The sequence below is a fragment of the Delphinus delphis genome, chromosome X (assembly GCF_949987515.2).
Source record: "Delphinus delphis chromosome X, mDelDel1.2, whole genome shotgun sequence".
Classification (NCBI taxonomy): Eukaryota; Metazoa; Chordata; class Mammalia; order Artiodactyla; family Delphinidae; genus Delphinus; species Delphinus delphis.
Window position 1 is genome coordinate 97133066 of NC_082704.1, and position 15607 is coordinate 97148672.

Here is a 15607-nt window from a genome sequence, read left to right on the forward strand (position 1 = left end):
ATCATGTGAGAGACTAAATATGACAACAGCAGAAAAAGAAATAAAAAGAGATAAGATTTTTAAAATGGGAAAAGGTAAATCATGTACACATACTTTAGAAATGCCTTTTGACTGTTTTAACCACTCTCTCCGTTTTTCTCACTGGACTTAGGGAAAGGGAGTAAACACCAAAAAACATCGGGAAAACACCATGAGTTTAAAAGAATATGATAAATGAAAGTAGAATTAAGAAGCATGGCATAACTGAAGGGATTTTGCAGCAAGTCTATCAATATTTAAAATCACACCCTTTAAAATAATTTCTATTTTAGTTTTGCTGACTCCAAAGAACAACATTAATGTATTTACTTTTTCTTACATTATTTGATCCTGTACTCAGACACTTGCGCAAAGAATGAAAACCAGATTTGGGTTTTCTCCTAAAAAGAAGCCTGTTTCTAAGAGAGAAATGTACTCCAGGAAAGGCCTGAGAAACAGCAGCACACACTAATTCAGTCAATGAAAAAATATGTTAAAAAAGATTTAAAAACCCAAAGCACAAAAAACACACACAAAATATGTGCTCTCCCTCCTGGACACACACAAAGTATTAAAATGTATGACCAAAGAAATATCCAGAAATTGATATGAAAGTGACAGTGAATTGGTAAAAAGGTTCAAAACATGTTGAGAAAAATTGCAAAAGATATTGAATAGAATATATTAGAAAAATGTACTTCTCTGAATGTGTTTAAGAATCTGCTTTATCTGTCTTCCTTTATCAAAATTGGTGATATCTTGTCAAGAAATAATAAAGGGTTATCAGAAATCACAGCTTCACTTAGTTCACTGTAGGGTGATGGTGTCAAAACATAGAATGGTGGCGTCAATCACCCCAATTCTATGCCAGCTATGAAAAATTGGTCCCTACAAGGGTTACTAGCCTGTCCTTCAGTCTCAATTGTCAATTCTAATAATCAATAACTTTTATTTATCTTCTATTTTTTCCCCTGACCTGCCAACTATTCATATATAATTGAGCTTTTATAATTTTTAAAGTAAATTTCATTTGTCTTTCACTTTAGTTTTCTCTTCATCATACTGAAAAATCCTGTATCCATTCACTCCACACATCATGTCCCCTGGATAAACTTTCCCAAATGACATCTTTAGCTTACTCTCGCCTCCACAGGCAGCTTATGCTCTCAACACTGTTCACTGGCACACCATTTTTTGTTTGTCAGTTCATCAATTAAGAATAGTATATGTGAGTTTCCCAAATCTAATAACTGGGTTGGCTAAAGATAAGGAATTTAAAAAGAGTCTGGAGATCAAATGTCTAAGTGGCCTGAGTTTGAAAGCACAACAATGCAGCTTCATCCTCTTTCTTTACCTACACATATCATTTCCAGGCCTGTGACTCTCTGTATTTGACGGTCTTTATCAGTGTCCTGCTGTACTTTGTTCTACGATGCTCTTTCAGATGACTAGGCTAATTGAACTTTTGCCTTTCACTTCTTGATCCTTAGTAGTTTATTTATGTGCTGTGAAGTTGCAATAAATGTCTCAAAATGAATTCAGAAAAAGCCAGGGGTCACTCTTAGTGTTCCTCAGTCTTAAAAGTTGCTTTTTAATGTGCACTTGAAGAAGCATCATCATTTGTCTTCATCAGTCAGTTAACACATCTTCAGACTCTTGGGACTACACTGAGAATGACAGCTCTCAGAAGCAGGTGAAAAAACAACAAAAAAAGGTGGTTTAGAACTATTGAATCAAGAAAACCCTGATGACGCTTATGGAGTAATCATTGCCAGTGGGATCAAAATCAGTGACAATTAGAGCCTGCTGAGAAGTGGACATGAAAGAAACTCCATTCTCCTGGTCACCACATAATGCATTGAAGAGTAAGGAAGAAAATGGTGATTTTTAAAAATTCTCTTAGCAGCTGCTTTCATGCAGCTACCTGCAGTAGAGGTTGAGCCCTGAGAGACCTGAGAAGATGATGTAGATCAGGCACTTCCCAAACTTTAATTTGTACACTGATCACTATGGATCCCACTAAACTATAGATTCTGATTCAGTTAGTCCAGGGAGAGGTCAGGAATCTGCATTTCTAGTAAATTCTCAGGTGACTCCAGTACTGCTGGCATCTGTGGACCACAGTTCGAGGGGCAAGGATTTAGAGCCATAGGAATGAGCAGATGGATAGAGAAGGAAGGGTTGGGACTGACAGTGAGAGAAGAGAGAACAGATGCGGGCTCTGATGAGACAAGCAAGACGTGGAAGGCTTTCCTCTTTACAGTGTAGCACCCTTTCCTCATGACTCCATAAGTCATCAGAAAAGTTTCATAAATTCAAAACTATACGGTGCTACTTGATGTGTTTTTCCTGGAAATTTGCTGAGGGCTGACATTTGCACCTAGGTTGGTTAGGGGTAGAATTGAGCATTTGACTAGATGCAGAACCAGATACAGAGAAGAACAGAAGCAGCAAGGATTTGGGAAAGGATTTTGGATTCTGAAGGATCATGAAATTATAGAGTTAAACAAAGTTTCCCTAAATCTCCTAGGGACAAGAAGGCCTTAGCTGACATCTGGCTTATGCTAATATAATAATTATGATTAGTGCTTACCATATGCCAGACATTACACATTATATAGATTACCTCATCAATCCTCACAACAACTCGATGACATAGGTATCACCCTATTTTATAAAGAAGGGATCTGACGTTAATGGCAAGCCCAAATCCATACACTCAGTAGGTTCCAGAGTGATTATCTTAACATTGGTCTGGCTGAATCAAAACAATCCCCATTCTTGTTTACCAAAGACCAGAAAGCCTGAAAGGAAAGAGGGGAAAATGTGAAACAGGTAAAGTTGAAAACAATGATTCAGGGAATGATAAAAAGCTCTGATCTTCATATTGTTCTGATATTTCTACCAATATCTGTTTGGACCTGAATGAACTGACATTTTGAATTTTGACAAACTACTGATGAATCATGCAGTACTCACTAACTTTACCGACACATTTTAAAAGGTGAAATCTAGAGCTGAGAGTTACACTGGAATACAATTCCTAAGAGGATCTTTTTTCCACTAGCCTCAATCCCCCAGCATTGCTGACATTTAAGACCACCTTTTGGAAATTCCAGAGAGAAATCGCTTAGCTGCTTTCTTCTACTTGGAAGTGTGAATATAAGTTGCTCCAGGTACCCTCCTTTCTACTTAATCCTTTTTTAATTTCAGCCTTTCCTTCAATTAACTTTGAGCCATTGCTATACTTGAGATGTATTAATTCGGGTTAATTTTTTTTCCATCGTGAGTGTGAGTACTTCAGGCCACAAAACAGAGAAGGGATCCACACTTTCTAATGAAAGAGAACTTTCTTACACTACAGAGTCCCTATCAGGAGAGTGCTTGTAAGGGCTTCCAGTTACAACAATTTTAAGACCATCTATGTTACAAAAAATAAACACATGGGAGAGGATAAAACAGTGCCAACCATCATGGATGAAACTTTTTTTGAGATGAAAAACTGACACTGTTGCAGTCTAATTTGGGAGGGGAGGTTCTAAGCAGGCACTTAGAATTTTTCCATCAAGTCACAGGTGTCTTCATTTAAATGTCCAAGAGTAAAAGGGCTCTGAAAACCCAGCAAGAAGTGCACAAAGATGGCTTTAGACTGAAATCTAAAGTCACAGAGAAAGCTTAGCTAATGGGTTCCAAAGAGAGCAATGGAAAATGTGAACAACTTCCCATGATGATTCCTAATGATGATGATCCATCTCTACTCTAACTTCCCTTGACTTGTGTTTAAGTCAAACCCAAGTCATGATTCAACACTAGTCCCCTTCGAGCTTCACCAAGCAAAATCTAGACCTGGTCATCCTACCCCTTTATTTTTGAGGCTTCCATTGTTCCAATTTCGATTTAGTCCTCAAGCGTGGGGCACACCAGGAGAGATGTAGAAATGATGTATCCTGATGATGATGGCCAAGGATAACTGAAATGCCACTAGGATGAGAATGTGTGGGTAGGCATGCATTTGCTTCAGGGTAACTGAAAGTTTCAATTTATAGTTGTAGAAACAAAGAAACCAGAAGTTTAAAAATGCAGGCATACACTCCAATAAAATGTTTTTTAAAAATGCAGCCATGGGGCTTCCCTGGTGGCGCAGTGGTTGAGAGTCCGCCTGCCGATGCGGGGGACACGAGTTCGTGCCCCGGTCCAGGAAGATCCCACATGTCGCGGAGCAACTGGGCCCGTGAGCCATGGCCGCTGAGCCTGCATGTCCGGAGCCTGTGCTCCGCAACGGGAGAGACCACAACAGTGAGAGGCCCACATACCACAAAAAAAAAAAAAAAAAAAAAAATGCAGTCATGAAGTACAAGAAGTGCTTATACTTACTTGGTCATTTCTCCACAAAGCTCTAAGTGAATACAAATAAAATATAAATGTGGAATAAAACTTGTGCCATAATTGATTTTGTTAAGAAAATAGAAGCTTGAAAAAGAGATGGAAGAGGCATTTAGAATTAATCCCACTGGGAATATTCTGATTTTCCCTGTATTTCTAGTTCCCGGGCATCTGACACACTTCTTTCATTACAATAAACATATTTACTTTAAAACTAATCATCCTTCAACTCCAGTGGCCTCTTGTGTTTTCCCTTTCATGATTTATTTCCTTTCTCTGTGGGCAAGTAAATTATTATGGTCATAGGCGCTATTATGAAATAAGAAGTAACTTGAAGTCAAAACTCACACATAATGTGAAACGATGGATGTGCTCTTATTGACTTAAATCTAACAGATTCAATATTATACATTTTTAAATCATAAAAGACATTAGAAAATGATTGAATATAGTTATTTGGATGTGGAATTCTTCATCGTCATCAATATTCTTTTCTTAAAAGAGCAGAAGTTGTAATTATTAGTCACAATTATTTGTGATAACTCTAAGCCAACAATTTTGTGACAACAGAAGAAATCTCAATAATGCAATACAGAACACACCATAACCTGGAACTCTCTTGGACCTTATTAATTATCATAAATAGCAGGCAGGACTTATTATATCGTGGTTTCACTCACATCAGAATCCTTCTAGCATGGACCTCGAGAATGGAATTATAGTAAAGAGAGTAAACCACTGAAGTAGTCTTTGTTTCTAATTTCTAAAGTATTTTGCCAACATTATTATCTGTTACACTGGACAAACAGCTGGTGGATATTTCTAATCTTTTAACGGTTGCTTCATAATTTTCTCCTCCATTCTATTTCTTCCTCTCTATAGCAAACTAGTGCCTGCTCTAGGAAGACCTTTCCAGCAGCTGGAAAGAGAAGCATGACTTAAAATTGCAGAGCCAAACTGCCCTGTCCCTGATGGATAAAGCTTACTTTATAGGCATGGTGACCTGGATTCAGAAAAACTGGATGACACCTCCCCACTGCCTACCTAAAGAAGGGGCACAGGATTGACATTGACCAGAGGCGGCTGTGACAGTGACAAGTTTGGTGACTTGAAGAGTGTATGAGATTTTCTGGGATCATTCCTGAAAACAGTACATCATTTCTCCCTTCCTAACTGATTACATCCCTTCTGAGTGATCCCAAAGGACTGAACCTTAGTAGTTGTACCTTTCAACTGCTAAGCAAATGTAGAGATGGTGCCCTTGCTGACAGGCTGTGAGCAGACAATGTGACATTTACTCCTCTTTATTCTCTCAAGACACATTCAAAGTCTGGAATGTGCTCCCTCCTCACCCCCCCATCTCTTCCATATCCTCTACCTCCCACCATGACACTTCCCTACTTTTCTGAATGAACTTCTCAATCTCTTCCATCTGACTTCACCTCTCACATTGCTGCCCTGTTTTTCTGGCCTGACTGATGCAAGCCTGAGGCGGATCTCTTCCTTTACTTCAGAGTCTGGGAATGACTCCTTCCTGTCTTTCCCTGGCTATACAACTCAGGCAGAGTTCCATGTCAGAGTTCTATGACTCCAATTCTCATGGAGCTCCTATACCATGGGATAGAATTTGGGCCCTTAGCCTTTGCCTCCCTGAGGTCTAGGGAGAGGGGTGACCATGGTGATATGGTGCCCAGGCTAGGTTCAGGTGAAAGAGGGGGTGTCTGGCCTTTGTGTGGCACCATAACGAAGGGCCAAAAAGTCATCACTTCCAAGAGATCTCTAGTAAATTCGCCTAAGCAAGGGACTCTTTCTTCACAGTTCAATGTAGGCCCATATCATTTCTCAGTTATGGGTCTTTTTTTTTAAATTTATTTGGCTGTGCTGGTCTTAGTTGTGGCATGCAGGATCTTCATTGCCGTGTGTGGGATCTTCGTTGAGGCATGCGGAATCTAGTTCCCTGACCAGGGAACCAACCTGGGCCCCTTGCATTCAGGTGCGGAGTCTTAACCACTGGACCACCAGGGAAGTCCCTCAGATATGGGTCTTTTTCAATTCTTGTTTCTACTCCCCTCCTACACACACACACACACACACACACACACGCACACGCACACGCACACACACACACACACACACCCCTTAGCTGTCACCTCCCATCCTACTTCCAGACAGATACCTTTTTTGTTTTTTGGTAGGTTTTCATTCAATGTTAACTATGAATCTCTGCTCCACCGTTTCCCTTTTTAGAGTAAATGCAGGTCCACTATCCCTTATATGAAACCTCTGGGGCCAGCTGTATTGAGGAACTTTTTCAGATTGTTGAATGATGCTATGGTTCATATGTTGTAAATTAGACAACACCCAACAGGGTTTGTGGCTCCATATTTATTCACACTAAGTGGGATAAACCAAAACCATACATAGCCTCACATCAGTTTGTAATTGTTTTTTGTTTTTTTATTTGTTTGTTTTTACCAAATGAGTTTGCTACAAACTTATGAAAAGGAAAAAAAAAAAACCCTTCTGTCTTGAGAGCTTTTTGTATTTTTAAAATGAGGATTAAGGATTGGTGATCTGTATTATGCTGTGCAAATTCTAGACATATTAAAAGAGGAATGGAGTATTTTAGGAGAATTTGGCTTTTTTGTTGTTAAAAATGCCTTATTTTTCTAATTTTTGAGACAGTACAGAGACAATTTTATAGGTGGTACAATGAAGGATGGAGTTGTTCAAGTAAGCAGTTTAGTACAAGCTGGAAAAACGAAGCAAGGGGAGGGTGGGGCCGGAGGAGGAAGGAAGCCCAAACTAGATGGAACGAAGATAAAGAAAATACTGGCAGACTGGGACTGGAACTTATTAAAGGGCAAGTGATAGAACTTGGAGAACAAAAAGATAACTTTGAGGGCATAGTCAAGAAATATTCTTAAAAATTATTTTCAAATGTACCTTATAAATCCACGAACATATATCCAGGTAAAAGAAAGATATTCCAAGCCTGGTCCTCCCTATTAATCGTCCTGGTTTATAACTTTGCAGTGTTCCATTAGGAACTGTTTTCAAGGATAAGCATGTAAGCTTCTTTCTCCTTGGAAGGTTGGGAGGCCAAGAATCCTGTTGGAAGTTAGAGGTTCCGGAGCTCAGAGTGCTCTAGCATTCTTTGTTAACTGCGGTAAATATCACGATGGAGAGGTAGGGGAACAAATGTAAGAAAACAATGGGTTTTTATTTCACATTGAGTTGGTTCTTATTCTCGTCATTTGACACTAACTCAACTGTTTCTTGCATTCAAAATGTTGCTTCGGTCAAAATGTAGTCAGCCCTATGGAAAGGTGATTAGAAGAAAAGAAACTGTTATCCGCAAAAAGTATGAACTCCCGCAGCGTTGAGGATGGTGTTTCATTAAAAGAGAGAAGGCATTTCTTCCATTCTTCAGATCTTAACCACTATTTTTGGGTTTCTTCCCAACTTTTTCAGACAGTGAAAGATCTGGGAACACCCCTACCCCCAATGAACTATCAATAAGTTGTTTCTTTTATAGGAAAAAGGGCAAGTAGTCAGAGATACAGGAGACAGATAACCTACCAATCACAAGCTGAACTATAGTCAGTTACAAATTGCAAATTCAGTTTCAATGGGAGTTTATTCCTCATGTACAGGGGGAAAAAAATAGAGCGTCTCCTTAAAAACAGAGACAAGGTCGAACTGGGCTGAATCCTTAGCCCCAAGCACACAGTAAATATGCGTAGATTCATTACTTAAAGATATGCCACTTTTCCTATGCCAGGCCCTGGGCTAGGTCTTCGGGGCACAGGAAAAGGTTAATGCAATGGAGGGATTCAGATCCCACTTGGCATAATGTAAAGCCGAATGAATAAAGGTTTTAAATAACGTACAAAGAACACAGCAGCGGGGAAGCAAGTACGGTTTACATCACATTTGGTGGGAGCTCTCATTCCCATTTTAGCTCCTGCGTTCTTTCGTTTCACGCCGCCCTTCCTAGGGGGCGCGAAAGGAGGCGAGCCCAGAGAGTAGAAGCCGCAGTAGGCCGGCGGGGAAAGTTAGGAAATAGGGAAAACTGGCGGGAGGGGGCGGGGGGGGGGGAAGAGATCGCGTCCAAGACTGCGTCCATCCTGAGTTTGAAAAGAGAACAAAATGCCTTTTGTCACTTTTCTCCACCTTCTTCCAAATCCCCCCGGGATGAGAAATTGGCGGGGCGGGAGGGGGTGTGTTACATCGCTGAGAGAGAACCTCTCTTTGCTCCAATGGCCACAGCCCAAGAAACCTAGGAATCTACAGCTGACGCCTTCTAGAAAAGGACCCACCCCAGCTCGCTAAGAAAAGGAAATCCACGTGACGGGAGGGGGTGGGGGCGGGAAGCCAGGCGACCCCGGAGCGAGCGCGGCCAGGGGCGGGGCCGGGGGCCGGGCAGCTTCGAGGAATTGCCCCGCGCAGCGGTTCTGGGGCGGAGGGCTCGCATGGGGCTATGTGGGCGCAGCACACTAGGGTAGAGGACTCAATGCGCGCGCACAGCGCACGGTGGGCAGAGAGAGAGCGGACCCATTCCGCGCGCACCGGGCAGGGGTGGGGCGGCCGCAAGCCTCTCGCGCCGGGAGCCTGGAGCCAGGAGCCGGAGCCTGACGTCGGCCCGGGTGCTGACCGCTGCCCCTCCCCGCTCGGCACCGCCTCCCGCAGCCGGGGAGGGGCCGGGGCGGAGCGAGCGAGCGGGGCAGCGCCGGGGCGGAGCGGGCGCGGGCAGAGCGCTGCGCGGGGCCGGCGGCGAAGGTCCACGGCGGGAACGGCGTCGCTGCGGCTACCTACGACCCGGTCCCCGGCCGGCCGCCCCTCAGATCCACCTTCGTGGCGCGGCGGAAAGCGCGCGGATCCCCGAGGGAGCGAGTCCACGCGCGCGGCGGCTCGGCTGCTTCCCTCCGTGGGAGGTCGGGCTCCCGGCTCTCCGGACCCGCCTGGCATCCTAGTCTCCGGCGGGGCGGGCCGGCTGCGGCGCCCGGGACATGGCTTCGGCGGGCAGCGGCATGGAGGAGGTGCGCGTGTCGGTGCTGACCCCGCTGAAGCTGGTCGGGCTGGTGTGCATCTTCCTGGCACTGTGTCTGGACCTGGGGGCCGTGCTGAGCCCGGCCTGGGTCACGGCCGACCACCAGTACTACCTGTCCCTGTGGGAGTCCTGCCGGAAACCCGCCAGCTTGGACATCTGGCACTGCGAGTCCACACTCAGCAGCGGTGAGGGCCCGGCGCGCCGCGACCCCTGCCTCCCGCCCCGGACCTCCCCGCGCCCCGCTGCCTGGACAGCTACCGCCTCTACCCGCCTCTCCTTGTGTGTCCCCCACCCTAGTCCGCCCCCTCCATCCTGGCCCTTCGCGGATCCTCGGGCTCCAGCCAACTCCCTGATCTCCACCCCTCACCTCTCCCCAATCCCGGTCGCCAAACCCAGTACAATGTCCCACGCCCTCTCCTCCCGTGGCCATTCCTCGGGCTCTGGAGTAACACGTATGCTATTTTGGGTAATTGTTATCATTTAAGGCGAGAACCATGTGGCTGTGTTGAAAATGCAACGCCTTCCACACCCGCGTTAAAAAAGACACAAGCAAAAGCGCCCCAACTCCCATCAGGATGCTGTGGGTTCTGTCTGCCTTCCCCACGTCTCTCTCAAGGAGGAATGTGCCTGAGTTTACCTCTGAGTGCCCCCGTTTCTGTCTGTTCTACTCCACTTTACCTGGGTTTTCCCGTGAGTTTCGGTTTGGATTTTAGTTCCTTAAATTTTTGAGCGATGTGAAGAGTTGGGAGAGGGACAGGCTTTAATTTCCTTGCCTTTTTTGGTGACGCCGTCCTTGGTTGAGAGTTGCTCTTCTTTCTTTCCCACTCCAGATGCCTCTTCAGTCCTCCAGATCTTTCTTGCTCTTCTGCATGAGGTACTCACAGATGCCTGGAAAGTTGTGGCTTATTCAGCCAGCCCTGGAAACAGCAAAGGGATGGGGTGGACGACGGAGAATTAGGTAGTCACGGAGGGCCTTTACAAACACTTTACTCTCTCCTTGAGCCCCGGTTGCCTTCCCCTGCCCTCCCAATGTTACGCCCTTAGCAGAAATCTGACAACTTCCGATTTCTTGCTGCAAACCCCTATTCCTCGCTAATCTTGATTCTTGAGCTGCTGGTGTCAGTGCAGAGAAAGGGGAATAAAAGGCAGAAGACCAGGCTGTGATTTTATACACTTACACGCGCACCCCTGAGAAACTCATTAAATTCCTTCGTGACAGTTCCCTGTCTTCTCTGGGACTATTTATAAAGCCTTACTGGAAACGTGTCAAGTTCCAGGCAAGTTGAAATAGGACAAAGAGCCACAAAAATCAGATTTGCTTTTGTCTTTGGTTTCTTGTTATAAAAGAAATTAGTGCACTTGGTTTAGTTTCTTCCATAAATTTGTCTGTTTACAAAAGGCTTTTTCTTTGATATTACCTCAAAATTTCTATTGAAGGATTTCGTCTTTGTTGCTTAATTTACTGTGGAGGGGACTGGTTGGCAGCGGGAGGTCAACATTTAGGTCTTTTAATTCTTTCAGGGTTGGTTGTTTACAACTAAAGATAAAATAAATTGGTAAAATGCCTTTCTTCAGTAACCAGGGGATCCAAATAAACTTTGGAGAAAATATGCTTTCTTTCCCCTCTCCAATAGAAATGGAAATTTATGTAGGAATGCCAGCTCCAGCACGTCTCCTTAGCAACGTGAATCTTTTGCCCCTTTCTCTCTGTCTCCTGAAATAATAGCCCCCTGATTGCATAAAGACTTTTCAGATAGGTAGGAGAAACAAGCTTCAACTCCCATTTTCTTTTCAGGCCCGTATCCTTTTCTCTCGGCCAGGAATGTGGGGAATGGGGAGAAGCCAGCTCGAGTTTGTGGCGTGTCTGCAGTGTTTGCTAATCTTTCCTTCATTGCCTCCATACCCATTTATCTTTGCTTTTTTCCTCTCTAAGCACAAGCTTAATGCAAATATAGTTGTAATAGGACTCTGCAAGGTAAAAATCGGAGGCTGGTACAGCTTCTGATTTTTTCTTCTAAATCCGTTATTCTACCCTCTTGCTGAAACTCATACTGCAGCATTTATTTCTTGTTGCGTTCCTGAAAATAAAATAGTTTTCCTCCTAGAAAAAGTACACTTCAGAAGCAAATTGGGCTGGTGGAAATGGTTTTGTTGGAGGCTATCTGGAACAAGTTATTGACTTTCTTTATGTAGTAGCAGTTCATTTTTCCTCCCCAAGGTGGTGGTGGACGGGGAGGATGCAGGAGGAAAGGAAACAAAATCTGGAAAATCGCTCATCTCCCCACTTTACAAAGTCTATTTTCTTACAGTGTTCGGTGCACTTGAAGCTTCTGTGCACCAGTATTCTGAAACAAGGGGGAAGCTTGAAGTGAAACGAACAATGTTTTCCTTGCCCGTTCCAAAGGGCAGGCAGCTTTTCTCAGTCTGTTTGCTGTGTTGAATAGCAGAAAGCAGGGAGGGAAATGTCTTCTCTGAAGATTTTAAGAGATCCACTTCTTTGTCTCGAAATGAATTACCTCAGGAGGAACCACCAAGGACAGTTTTACTGAAGGCCCTTTACCAGCATCTTCAGGGCTTAATTAAAAACCTTTGTCTTAATTAGAATTGAAACTGCCGGGAAGAGGCAAGCTTGTAAATACAGAAGGGAAATTTCAGGAATGTTTCTACCGATGACAATATGTCCTACTTAGGCCCAGTTCCTAGGGAAACTTTCCCCTCAGCCATTATTTTTAAAGCCGCATTTTAATTTTGGTACCAAATGTGCATCGTTTGCCGCTTATAACCTGTTTTATGGTTTTAAGCAAAAGCAGCAGAACCATTCCTTTTGTGTCCTGGTGTATTGTAGGTTGCGTCAGCACTTCTAGTACGAACCAGTAATCCGGGTGTCAGTCAACTGTAATGCTTTTCTCCGGTGTCCCAATTCAGTGTATGGGGGACTATCCAGGCATTCATCCTTAAGCTGTAAATTTCCCAAAAAGACAAATGAGAAAATGGCTAATAGACTGTCATTCGCGGTGGAAACAGGAAAAAAATAAATTAATTAAGTATGCTTGTTAGGAAGTTTAGAATAGGAAGTACTCACATGGCTGCTGGCCACAGAATTTCTAAGGATGATTTTGGCAGCCTTTTAATACATCTTAAATATTATTTTTAAATGATAGTAATGTTTTAGACTTTTGCTTAGTCGCATTTAGTTTTGATAACTTTTTTCCTAGAATATAATTACAGGGTTTCACAGCCATAGCAATTATAAGAGAATCCTTAGTACAAATAGGATTACTCAAGTGTATATAGAAAGCTGACACCCTAAACTTGACTTCAAATGTACTGTATAACCTCTAGGGTAATTTTATACTTCTTCTTTAAAATTTATAAATACGTAGCTATTTCATATAAATCAGATTGCTTTTTTGACGTCTGTGTTATTTACTGACTAAGCAAAATGTAAGGGTGTGCAGATGGCCAAATGAACACAATTTACTGAGAGTAATTTTGGGATATAACAAGTGGCATTTATCCAGCTTTCCATCCACAAAATACTTGATTAAATAGTTGGTTCCTTTTTCAAGGAATATTAACATTAGCGCACTGTCCTAAAAATAGCTGCATTTGTAACGAGTCACTGGCAGTTTTGAAATGGCAGTGTGCTGTAGGCTAATAACAGGTGAATATTATTATTTTCAGTTGACAAGGGGTTCTTTTAAGAGTGCTTTGTATGTAGCTCATTTTTTAAAAACTGTGATATAAAAATCCACTTTAAAAGGCATTATAAGAAAACCTGTCTTGGGTGGTAGTTTAAGATAAACGGAACTGCCTAAACACCTGCAAATCTTAGAAAATCTGAGATACAGTGATTCTGAGTTCAGATGTGTATCATCTGTGCATATTTTGAATCCATATCTTAATTGGGAAACGTAATTTCATTGGAAAACTTTGCAATGTGATTTACTCCACGGAAAATTCAGCTTGTTGCTTGAAATGAGTTGATATTGATGCATGTTTACAAATAACTCAGCAAGCCTGGAGGTCACAACAGTTATACTCTATTCTGGTTTCCTAAGAAAGAACAGAAGTAGAACAAATGGAATTTTTTTTTAACCTATACAGCGTAGACTGGTGGAAAATTATTCAAAGAGCAGCACTTAGCACCAAAACTTTCTTGATTAATAATCCAGAGAAAACCCAGTATAACATTTAAAGATCTTGATGATGATTTCCTTTTAAGGTCTCCTAAGACTCTGAAGTTCCCCAGATTGATTTTTACAAAGGACATTTTAATCTGTGGGCAGATATAATTCCTCTTTTGTTCACATTTGTAGAATGATTGTAATCTCCAGGGAGCCATTTAGATCAATCTTTGTCAGCTAAGGGATTTGATGAATATGTGAGAAGCCTGGCCTTTCATAAAACCTTTCAAAACAAAACCAAAACAAACAAAAGCATATCTCAAGCAATAGATTTTGCCCGCTGTCAGGAATAAATTTGAAGAATCACTTTCAGGTTTCTGTTTAATACTAAGCCCACTTAGTGAGACCGCAAAGTACTACTGGATATATTAGTGAAAAGGATTTTAGGTGCTCCAAAATAAGTCCCTGGATTATATTACCTAAATATCACAGTAAACTTCTTTATGAACTCTGATAAATTATAACATAATCCTCTAGGAGGGCAGAGTAGTGTTGTGAAGAATATATGAGGCTTTGGATTCAAACTGCCCTGAACTTGACCACTTACCAATCATATGACCTCATACAGCTTACTGTCATCAGATGATTTGTCATGAAGATTAAATATGCAAACATACCTGCTCATTAGGGTTGCATTTCTTCCTTATATATTCAGAGAAGCAAACCCAAAGTGATAATTTTTTTCAATAATTGAGGACTCTTTCCTCCTTAAGTGGTAAACTTTTTTTGCATTGAATGATGAAGTGTGTTGTTAGTCTCAAATTTAAATTTTGATATGTACTTCCCAGCATTTAACAGTGCTCTTGGTAAATCATGATCACAAATTTATTGTCTAATAGCTACCTTTTATTCAGTACTACTCCAGGCCAGACATCTCTATTATTCCCAGTGTTGAATAAACTTGCAGTTTAGCTAATGTTATCTCCATATATTATTGAGGAGACCAGGTATTTTTGTAAGTTTACCAAGTTCTCAATCCGTGGTAGGGACAGGTTTTCTCCAAGAGTGTTCCAGTTATTAATGCTGGAAAACAAACCAGCCCCAAAGTTAGTGGTGTCAAATGACAGTTATTTTTTTATGCTCATGACTTTTGTGGGTCAGGAATTCAGATAGGGCATAATGAGGATGGCTTGTCTCTGCTCCAGGATGTGTGGAGCTGGAGCTGAGGGTGATTTGAATGGCTGGAAACTAGAACATCTGGAACTGCAGGATCTTCTTCCAAATGGTTTCATGGGGTTTGACTTATTGTTGGGAATGGCTGGGAGGCTGGACTCAGCTGGGACTGGCCTTTCTAGCATGATGGTCTCAGCATAGTTGGACTTCTTTTCTTACAGGATGAGTAGTTTTGCTGAGAGCAAGGGTTCAAAGAGAACCAGTCTCTGTCTAAAGCAGCCTGGGAAATCACAGAGGAGCCATATGTATAGTCCAGATTCCAGGGGAGGAGAATTGGGCTCTACTTCTTGATGGAGCAGTGGCAAGGTCACATTGTAGAAGAGCACGTAGGATAGGAAATGCTCTTGGGCCACATGTGCAAGTATAGTCTGACACTGGAGTCTAGCCGGAAATCTGCATTCTTTCTTTATTGCCTCTGAAGAACCAAGACAACTACATAGCTTCTTTCTTTAAGAACTTTGAATCAATTGTATAAATAACATTTGGCTGGGGCAAAAACTGCCCTCAACCAACACATGGCTTTAATGATTAGTCGCTTGTATGGGATTACTCTAGATTTGGAATCAAATGACCTCAAAAACTTAACCTGTCTACAAAATAGAGAACGTTTTTCTCTCTATATATTCAACCTTAGGTCATTTTTGGATTATAGTCTCAAATGATCAAGGATCAAACTGATTAAGAATCTGAACTCTTAATTTGCTACTTCATGATAAAATTTTAGCCTTTCTTAGAAGGTTTTGTATGAGTCTGACAAGATGGTTTGTACATGAACACTAAAATGTAACAATTC

The 15607-nt window shown here is 42.2% G+C and overlaps 1 protein-coding gene across 1 annotated transcript in view; it reads left to right on the forward strand.

Moving 5' to 3' along the window:
• Window positions 1-9289: 9289 nt before the first annotated feature.
• Window positions 9290-15607, forward strand: part of TMEM47 (transmembrane protein 47) — a 29324-nt gene continuing 23006 nt past the window's right edge. Inside the window, exon 1 of the mRNA XM_060003010.1 lies at window positions 9290-9639. Within this exon, the coding sequence (XP_059858993.1) occupies window positions 9414-9639 (226 nt within the window). The 5' untranslated portion in view covers window positions 9290-9413. The remainder of the gene's footprint in view (window positions 9640-15607) is intronic.